Source organism: Arachis duranensis, chromosome 3 (assembly GCF_000817695.3).
Source record: "Arachis duranensis cultivar V14167 chromosome 3, aradu.V14167.gnm2.J7QH, whole genome shotgun sequence".
Lineage (NCBI taxonomy): Eukaryota > Viridiplantae > Streptophyta > Magnoliopsida > Fabales > Fabaceae > Arachis > Arachis duranensis.
In genome coordinates, this window is record NC_029774.3 from 56,225,639 (window position 1) to 56,235,891 (window position 10,253).

General features: G+C 33.9%; 2 protein-coding genes across 2 annotated transcripts in view; one reads left to right on the plus strand and one right to left on the minus strand.

Moving 5' to 3' along the window:
* The first annotated feature begins 2,017 nt into the window (after nt 1-2,017).
* On the plus strand, nt 2,018-6,755 carry LOC107479462 (protein TIFY 3B). The gene is made up of 5 exons (XM_016099594.2): nt 2,018-2,405; nt 5,256-5,361; nt 5,490-5,679; nt 6,134-6,191; nt 6,300-6,755. The coding sequence occupies exons 1-5, from the start codon at nt 2,227-2,229 to the stop codon at nt 6,439-6,441; spliced, it is 675 nt and encodes a 224-aa protein (XP_015955080.1). The 5' UTR covers nt 2,018-2,226; the 3' UTR covers nt 6,442-6,755.
* A 1,207-nt stretch (nt 6,756-7,962) lies between these two features.
* The window catches only part of LOC107479461 (50S ribosomal protein L18, chloroplastic), a gene marked incomplete in the record, with an annotated part of 2,457 nt that continues 166 nt past the window's right edge, over nt 7,963-10,253 (minus strand). Inside the window, 3 exon segments of the mRNA XM_016099593.3 lie at nt 7,963-8,225; nt 9,178-9,339; nt 10,211-10,245. Of these exon segments, the coding sequence (XP_015955079.1) occupies nt 8,076-8,225; nt 9,178-9,339; nt 10,211-10,245 (347 nt within the window).

Below are 10,253 nucleotides of genomic sequence, written 5' to 3' on the forward strand. Positions count from 1 at the left end.
TAGTAGTAATTGCATTAAAACTCGAGGTACAGCAGAGCTCCACACCTTAATCTATGGTGTGTAGAAACTCCACCGTTGAAAATACATAAGTGATGGTCCAGGCATGACCGAATGGCCAGCCTCCACAAAAGACATATGAATTCGAAAAATAGGGAAAAAGACCCCTAGTACAATAGTCAAAAGTTCTATTTATACTAAACTAGCTACTAGGGTTTACAGAAATAAGTCTTAGTGCAGAAATCCACTTCCGGGGCCTATTTTGGTGTGTGCTTAGGCTGAACTTGAGCTTTACACGTGCAGAAGCTTCTCTTGGAGTTAAACGCCAAGTTGTAACGTGTTTTTGGCGTTTAACTCTGGTTTGTAACGTGTTTCTGGCGTTTTACTCCAGAATGCAGCATAGAACTGGCGTTCAACGCCAGTTTGCGTCGTCTAAACACAGACAAAGTATGGACTATTATATATTGCTGGAAAGCTCTAGATGTCTACTTTCCAACGCCATTGAGAGCGCACTATTTGAAGTTCTGTAGCTCCAGAAAATCTATTTCGAGTGCAGGAAGGTCAGAATCCAATAGCATCAGCAGTCCTTTTTCAGCCTGAATCAGATTTTTGCTCAGGTCCCTCAATTTTAGCCAGAAAATACCTGAAATTACAGAAAAATACACAAACTCATAGTAAAGTCCAGAAATGTGAATTTTGCATGAAAACTAATGAAAACATCCCTAAAAGTAGCTAGATCCTACTAAAAACTACCTAAAAACAATGCCAAAAAGCGTATAAATTATCCGCTCATCACCGCTTGTCACGCGTATGCGTCGCCTGACAGATGACCTTCTCATGCGTATGCGTCGCCATGAATTCAGCAAATCCCCATTTCTTCATGAATTCTCTACTTTGCATGCTTTTCTCTTCACTTCTTTCCATCCAATCCTTGTCTTATAAGTCTGAAATCTCTCAACAAACATATCAAGGTATCGAATGGAATTAAAGTGAATTAAATTTAGCTTATTTAAGGCCTAAAAAACATGTTTTCACTCTTAAGCATAAATTCGGGAGAATTACAAAATTATGCTATTTTAGTGAATAAATGTGAAAAAAGTTAATAAAATTCACCAAATAAGACACAAGATAAACCTTAAAATTGTGGTTTATCTAGTATCATTTTGGTAGTTTATTCTTCTCCCATATTTACATATATTTATAAGAGTAAACTATCAATTGCACACTTGAATTATCAGAACGCTGACAAAAATATCCCCAATTTTTATTAACGACAAAATATTCTTAAAATATTTTAAAACGTGATAAAAATATCCAATGTTAAATATATATTATCAAAAAATACTTTAAAATTAGATTTTGATGCTATTTTTTGCAAAATTTATTACAAAAATAAGATAATTTTATCCTTAAAATTTAATAATTTTATGCTAAGTAATTTTTTATTAATGATTAAGAATGTTTTTAAAAATAATAAAAAATTCTAGAGACTAAATTTTATCTTTTTTTTATATGTATTTTTTAAATAATTATTCAAATATTTTTACAAAATTTTAATTTAAATGCATTAACAGTTTGTCACACACAAAAANATACTATTTTTATTATTTTTCGTATTTTATAATATTTTAAAAATATTTTTATTGTTATAAAAAATAAAACTTATTTTTGTCGGTGTTTCAAAAGTCCGGTGCGTTTTTAATAATTTACTCTATTAGACACCAAAAAGAATAATTTACTCTATTTGTAATTATTAAATTGTTTTATTTATTTAAAAAAATCCTTCCAACCTCTAATCCCAAAGACAAAAAAATGTATATAAAAAAAAGTGAAAGTAAACTCCACCGAATACAGAGTAGTGGTGGGTGGGGACTGCATTGTCTCCTTCTTTGATTAAGAAAACAATAAAAGATTTTTTTGAGGGCCAAGCAAATATTACCATTGGCTAGGTGTAGTTGTAGCGTGTCATTGACGGACAAAAGGTATAAAATATTAAAATAGTACAAACCAAAGTGAAGCACAAAAAACTCGTGTTCCTTAAAAATAAAGAAGCCGGCAACTAACAATGATTGATGTTAATGTTATTGTTTACTCACAAACACCTTCGTCAAGGAATCAAAACCCACCTCTCTTTTGAAATCTCCAAACTTCTGTTGTTCTTTTTCTTGTTTGTTTTGTCCTGGGAAATATCAGTCCTTCATCATTTCCCTTCTTTTTCTTGTTTCTGCAATGGAGGGTGTCACTGTGGTGAAGCCAGAGGCCGAGGAGGTTACAGGGGATGTGCAGAAAGACCGGGAATTGGTTCTAGAATCTTCTCACCCTGTTGTGGAGGACAGTGTTGATAGAGTTAGCAGCACTGACATGGAGGAACAACAGCTCCAGAACAACAACGTTGGTGATGATAACAAGTACGTGTTTGATATAAATGTCATGCCGCATTTCATTTGCATATAGTTTCCTCCAGAACCTTCCTTTTTTATTTTTTAGTTTTTGCTTTCTATTTTTGGGTACTATTATTGTTGTTCTTCCTTTGAAAGTTACCATCTTGCTCTTGGTCATTTTAGCTTTAGTAAAGTTTTATGATTTCTGTTGCTGCAAAACCACTGATGAACAATTAAGATGTGGGGTTTCTTAATCTTCGCCTTAAATTGGTTTCTATTGGTGTAAGAGAGGACATGTGTGATTTTAGGTTTAAGCTTGGGCATTAAATTTTTTTTTAAATAAAAAAAAAAGGGAAGGGGTGGGGGATTATGTTCCTGAAAAAGGTTTTTTTTTTTTCAAAAATTTTAATGCAGGAATTTTATGTTAGTGGCAGCACAGGATTTGAATTATTCATGTAAATGCGTAATTTTTTTATAAAACGTCGTAATTGAGGTGATATATGGCAATTATGTCAATTATGTAACCCCAAAGAGAGCTATGAGCTGGAAATGAGTCCTAGGGTTAGGGCTTTTTCATCCCCAATGATTATATATGCTGGGAAATTCAGTAAACTTATGTCTCAACAGAATATTCCGGTTTGCCGAAAAATACCCTTAAGGGAAAAAAAATCAACAGAGTCGTTTCCAGTTTCCTACTAGGTAGATCTACTACATAGCTCCCTTGATGTCTTTGGAATTTGGATCAACTACTAAAATTTCAATGGAACCATTTAGAGAAGATCTTCTTTAATGATTTCTCTTACAGTTTTGTTTGGAAACTTCTTTACTGGGAGCCTGTTGATCTTCTCGTGTGACAAACCACCCAACTTTCAATTGAGGCTTAGTTTGGTAAAGTCTTTTGGAAAGGTGTTTGTGCAAAAGCACAAGTTTCATATTTTGTGTTTTGTATATAAATAGACCCTGGGCTTGTGTTTGTAGTATTTAAAGGATACAGGTGCTTTTAAAAGCACCTGAGATGAAACTTTTTAAAAATGAATTTTGCTTATCAAAATTAAAAAGTCTAATATAACTTCATACATTAATTAATTTCCAAATTTAACTCTTATATATATGTCTTTTATAATATTTTTAAATTTTAAAAGCTAATTTACGAAATGCAATTGTTGGTGCTTGTGCTTATTAAAAGTTATTTTTAATTTAATTTACTAAATATAAATGCTACAACTTTTAAAAAGTTATTTTTTGTAAGTTACTTTTAAAAAGTAAAAACTTTATCAAACCAAGTTTCAGTAATTCATTTATCTTGTAATCTCTTGTTCATGTCCTCATCTATTCTTGTAATTACTTTGGGAGAAGATCCATGGTACCTAAACTTTGGAATTCTGATGCGAAAATTTATTGTTGAACTTGGATTCTGTTTACTTCTCCATCTTACCATTCTTGGTAAAACAACCCCTTTATTTCAAGAGCTTCATTTCCCAACCTATGATCAAATCAACTACTACTCTTTAAAAATAGGAACTTTGAATTGATATCTATTGAAATAATGAGTTGACTTAGAACATCCATTGCTAATTTAAAAGGAAAAAGCTCCTCTAACATGAGCTTATAAAATAGGTGTATAGCCTCCATGGTCAACCTTCCTAGCATAAACAAAAAAATTTCTATAATATTAAGGTCTTTTGTCCTAATCTCTCTCGTTACTTTCACATAGTATAGTCTTTTACAGCTATGGTGGAATAGTGGTGAAGTTCTGTGATTGCAATAGTGGTGCACAAACACAATGATAGTGGTCGTGGTGGTGCGTGATGTTGATGATGATGAAAATAGTAGAAGTGGTGGTAATGATTGAGGGGATAACTATGAGGGCTTGGCAGTAAGATATAACTGCATTTTGCATTTGGAATTTTTCTAAATGTCCCTTCTAATGGATTTTTTTTCCCTCTGCCAAACCATCATATTTTTGCTTCCTTATGAATGATAAATTTGTGAATATTTGTACATCATTCCTAATATCCATAAAATATTCTGAGGATTATTGGAAGCATGAAATACTTCACAGAAGGTGATGAGTTTGGGACTATACTTCGGTCTCCCGGGTCTCATTTTGAAGTTAGTACCTCTGGTTTGTTTGATTAAAAAATGCTCTTTTCCATTTGTTTTCTCATTTGAGGAAAGGAGGAGCAAATTCTCAGTCAGATGGAATTAGATGCAGATGTTTTATGAATTTTGATTTTCTATTGAAGACATTTTCACTTTACTAACTTATTAATCTGAGGATATTTGGGGAAATGTGATACATAACCCAACTTTTTGTCTGATTCAGTAATAGATAATCTCAGTTCAGCAAAAAGAATACAAGTCAATGATTTAAATCACAAGAAAACAAAGGAAGCATTTGAGATTTAACTCTTTTACAAGATATAAAGAACAGTTTCGATATAAAGAACAGTTTCAAGGGCATAAACTGATGAATTCGTTGTCTATCCAAGTTTAAAGAGTGATATTCTGGTGATAAAATCGATTCATTCAATTGTAACGGCATATGCCCTGACTGTCGTTTATGTGAGATTGGGTGCCTTTGACATGTATTATTATCCTTCTAAACTACTTTGGTGTGTTTTTTAGGATCAATTAATTTAAGAAGTCCTTTCAAATTGTTAAGCTTTTTGCATGTATTAGGACCCCGTTTTTGGATCTCATGCTACAATGTCATGAAGCTGTCTTCAAAATCTAGAAAATACAGGAAATCTAATAAATCCGAAACATTAATAATTCTAGGAAAGTGAAGGTTACAATTTTCAATATTGTCAAGCTTACGAGTGCTTTTATTATGTTCCCGGGGATGTGTCCATAACAATTTTTTGCTTCTTTTAGGTCATTGCCAGCTTCTGGATTTAATGGTGTAATTTCTAGCCCAAGCCAACTTACCATCTTCTATAATGGAAGTGTCTGTGTGTATGATGGACTCCCTGCTGACAAGGTATGCAGCTCTTTGAAGTTAGAATTGAATCTTGCAGATTTTTGTACTTCCAATCCAGCCTTCCTCTTTTATATGTTATGATACTATCCATCGAAATCTTATATTTTGATTATCTTTTCTACTAACAGGTGCATGAAATAATGCTTATTGCTGCTGCTACTGCAAAGTCAGCTGAAATGAAGAAGATTAATCCACAGTCTCCTTTTGTTTCAGCTGTTCCCACAAGGCCTTCTTCGCCACATGCAACCTCCAATAATGTCGCTTCTCCTCAGTCAATCTGCTTCCCTGCGGAGAAGAATTCCATCTGCAGGCTGCAAGGTGGTAATTCTCATTATTTTTCTAGATGTATATCATAATCTTGTTAATACTTACGGCACCTTCTTTTTGATATATTCTGTCTATTCCCTTTATTTGTCACCGTCACTTGTCAGTACATTACATCATTGAATCGATATATCTTGACAACAAATTGATCTAATGATATAGCAAAATATGATAGTGATAGATGACAACTATGCTAGGAGTACACTACAAATCAGTCGCCAAATCAGCCAGTCGTATAGAATACATGTTGAATACAAAATACATATTGAAAATGATTTAAACAACATATGTATTCATACAAAAATACATGATAGCTGATTTTCGGTGTGCACATAACATTTTTGGATAGCTGAAAAAGAATGGAGTGAGTTTTGTAACTGCATTGACTGTTATCTTTACTGTATCAAAATGCAAGACCATGTATTTCTGACTTACTATCTGTCTTCAGAGTTCCCAATAGCACGCAGGCATTCACTGCAAAGGTTTCTTGAGAAGCGTCGAGACAGGTACTGTCTTAATTCTAGACAGGTCTTTTCTATGGGCCTATTGGCATCTCTCGTAATTCTAGATCCCCGATTTCCTGACATTTTTCGCATAATTTGTATTTGTTGAAGGTTGGGGAGCAAAGCCCCGTATCCTACCTTGTCAACAACAAAAATGGCTGACAACATAGAGAACAACTTCAGTGCCGACAATGCACCGGATTTGGTTAAGCGATCAGAAGAGGAGTTGCAGCCAACTGTAGCTGCCTCTTGAGCATAACCATAGCTGGTATGACTATATATGGTTACATTATTGTTATTATCTGTTGTTGTAGCATGTGGATCAAAATGTTAAATTGTTAATTAATGACTGTAGAAGCAACAAACTTGTGAGACTGAATTGTTAAATTGTGGGGTCTATATTTTACGTATATATATTTAATTAATGTAACTGCCTGAACCTGAAGGGATAGAAATAGTGTGACTTGGATGTTGTGTTTGTCTGGTCACCTGAACCTTTTAACTGTTACTCTATTTGAACAATTGATTATCCGTGTATTAATAATCTTCCTGCACTTGCTTTTATAATTTCGTGATTCCATCGAGATTCGGGGTTTAAAATTTAGAATTCATTAGATAACCAAATTTTTTGCGAGAATTGTGTTACTACAATGATGTCAAAAATTCTAGTTAAAAATGTTTACATTTACTTGTTCTGTTTAATTGCGGAGTACGAACATTATTCTCAAGTATTGGATTATTTTTTGTAGCTATAGTTTACATTTATCATTTTTCACTACAGTTGTGATGCTATCGAGGTTTTCTCAACTTTTCCACGCTCACAATACATTTGATCACTCGTATTTAATCATGGCTAATTCTATGGTGCTTATAAGTTTTTGTCTAATTTATGTTTTGCAGTAAGTTTTAATTTTTTAAAAATTATTATTTTTATATCTTTTAAATTAAATAATAATTTTTAACCTTTCTTAATAAATAAACACCACTTTTTAGGCAGCATAGTATTCACCTTTAATCATTTAAGCTACGGAGTTGAGTATTTTAAGTGTTAAAAATGCAAGCAATTTTGCTAGGTGGAGTACCATCTAACTGCAGTCAATTAGTATATGGACGGTGAAAGAAACCCAACAAGGAAAAAAAAAAAAAATCCTAAATCAAGAGTAATCATAATCTCAGTTTCACTCTTTATTCTTTCCCCATGTCACCTAGCCCCTTCCCCTTCTGCCACCAGCAGTTACCCACGTGTCCTCTTCTGCCACCAGCAGTCACAGGTCTTCCACCATCAACCATGCATCACCTTTCGTCACTTGCAGCCACACGTGACATCACAAACGTGGTAACATCTCCTTGGTGTTTTTTTTTTCTTCCTTTCCTCCACGTCTTCTCTTCTTTCTTATATTTTAGATTTTTTTTAGATTTTGGATAATTTTTTTCAATAGTTTTAGAAGTTTTTTTTTTTTTACTTTTTGGATTTTTTTTTATATTTTGAAAAACAACATCCAAAACTTAACAGAAACATCTAACATCATTGAAATAAAACATATGAAACCTAACAAAAAAATATCAAAACTTGTTGAAAAAAACATCTAAAATACAACAAAAAGAATCATCTAAAGTCATTGTAGAAGAACTTCCAAAAGTGATCGAGAGAAAAAGAAGAAACGTGAAGAGAGGGGTGACGCAGAAAGATAGAAGGGACGCAACGGGAGAGGTGAAGGGGTCGGAGGGCATGTTTTTTGAGCAAAAAACTAGTTTTTCAAATTTTAAAATCAAGTGTTGAAAAGTTGGCTGCTTGGCCGCATATAGGATTGTTCCCTAGACTTTCTAATTGTTAAATCATTAAGTAACAAACTTCAAAATGAACTACATGGCAAGTGCATAATCATTTTAGAACTCTAGGCCATGTTCGCGAGCTGCATCTGCGAGTGCTTGAACACGACCATGGTACGGGTATCCACCTCGGTCGAAGGCCACCTTTGTAATCCCTTTCTCCAGACAGGACTTTGCAATGATTTCACCAACCCTCTTTGCTACTTCCTGAAGCCAAAAACAAAAACAAGAAAACAGAAACAAAACGAAAGGACCAGTGTCATAATTGAGTGGCTGAAAAGTATGAAGATGATGCAAACAAAGCAAGAATTCTTCTAAGGGAGTCAGACCTTACAAACTGTGTACACCAGAAACACAATCACGGAAGCAAGGTTATTTGCCAAGATACAAATTATACATGATACTCAGATTGAAAGGAAAATATGAAGATTCATGTGCAAATAATGAGTGATCTGGATTCCTGCTTCCAATATATATTGAACAATTTGAGGAAAAGTGGTAAAATCTTGGAACCCTGATGTGTAATGCTATTACTCGAAGTGGATATCAGTGAAAGTGGAGAGGAGCTTCAAAATGTAAATGTGTTTCTTCTACAAGTCTATGGAGCATTATGAATCAAATTAAAACTTAAACTTCTATTAAATTGGCATTAATAAAGCAAATAAACATCAGAGGTAACAGTTTCATATTCAGTATGCATTCGATGCTGAGAAACTCGGTGACCATTAACTGTTAGGTTTCCAATCAAAGATGCTTGAACGGTAAGAGATTTAGCTGACTTGCAGTAGTTACTATGGGAACAAATGTACAATCATAATCAAGGTATCCAGGTTCCTTGGTTTCCAAACTACAATGAAAAATTTGAAAACTATGTGTAGTAAAAACCAGTTCGCTTAAGTGTCAAGTTTAAATAGAGCATTGAATGCTATTTGTCACTGTAAAGTGAATAATTTTTCCTCTTTGGTATAAAGAGTTTCCAAATAACTATTTATAACCTAAAACTTTATATTCTTTTCCAGGTTAGTTTTTAAGTTTGAGAAGTTATCTATTAAGGAAACACGACGTTTAATCACAAGAACAGGAATGTTTCCAGTGCGTGGACTGAAGTATGACAGTAATTAAGCGATAATCAGCACATCAAAAGCATTTTAGAGCTTACAACTGTAGGACCAGCTGTGTAGTTGAACTCTTCAAAAACTGCCTTCTGCATTGTTGAAACCGAAGCAAGAGTGTGCATGTTGGTGTCATCTATGACCTGGACAGAAAGATGCTTGTTGGATCGGAACACGGACAATCGTGGCCTTTCTGGTGTCCCTTCAACCTGACAAACCAGAAAATGATCCAAAACAGATATGCATTGCATTCTTCATGAGGTGAACTTACAATCAAAAGCTTTACCAAAGAATGCCTTGGCATTCCATATAAGCAGTAAAAAGACTGTTCCACAGAGTACAGTACTAGCAATAAGAAGAAAAAGGTAAAGAGAAAACCGGGTACATTTCCCCCCTCTTGAACAGAAATTTTCATTTTCTTTTGTTTTAACTTTTTTCTTAAATCATGTAACAAGGAAACTCATCCAATATTTCAAATCTGTTAAGTTTACATGCTTAACCAATTCCAATTACTCGGTGAACCCTGCAGTACCAAAACTTATGAACTTCCACTAAATGGAAAGATGGATCATAAAGCACAACAAAGTGCATATAATATAAAGCCATAGCCAACAATGCAGAAAAAACAAATAAATCACTGCATATTCAGCAAAGAGAAAAAACAAACAAAAGCATAAATGCAACAGGTGTAAAATACAATTGCATATTGTCGGGCATGAATTGACTTTCAAACACACTAAATTAGGCTCCTTTTGTTTAGTGTTTAACACAGATAACGGAGGTACACAAAAGATGTAATCACACAGAAACCGAGAGTGACATGGTAGCAATTAAATAAACTGTCTTAATATGCATATCAGAAGGAAGGACACTAGAGTCTCTCTTTTCAACGTCTTGTTTGAACTCAGCATCAGAGAACTACAATGTTAACAACATGAAATCAGTGTAAACAATTAACTATTCAAAAAGCAAGGAAAGAAGAAGGGTAAACCGTAAAAACAGCCAGCAAAAACCATAACTACTCTCAGAATTCTAGCAGCTACTATAATTTAGAAAAGAAGGAACGTAATTAAAAGGGACCTTCTTCCTGATGCGGGTGTGGCGGGCGGTCCTGTCTTGTCGG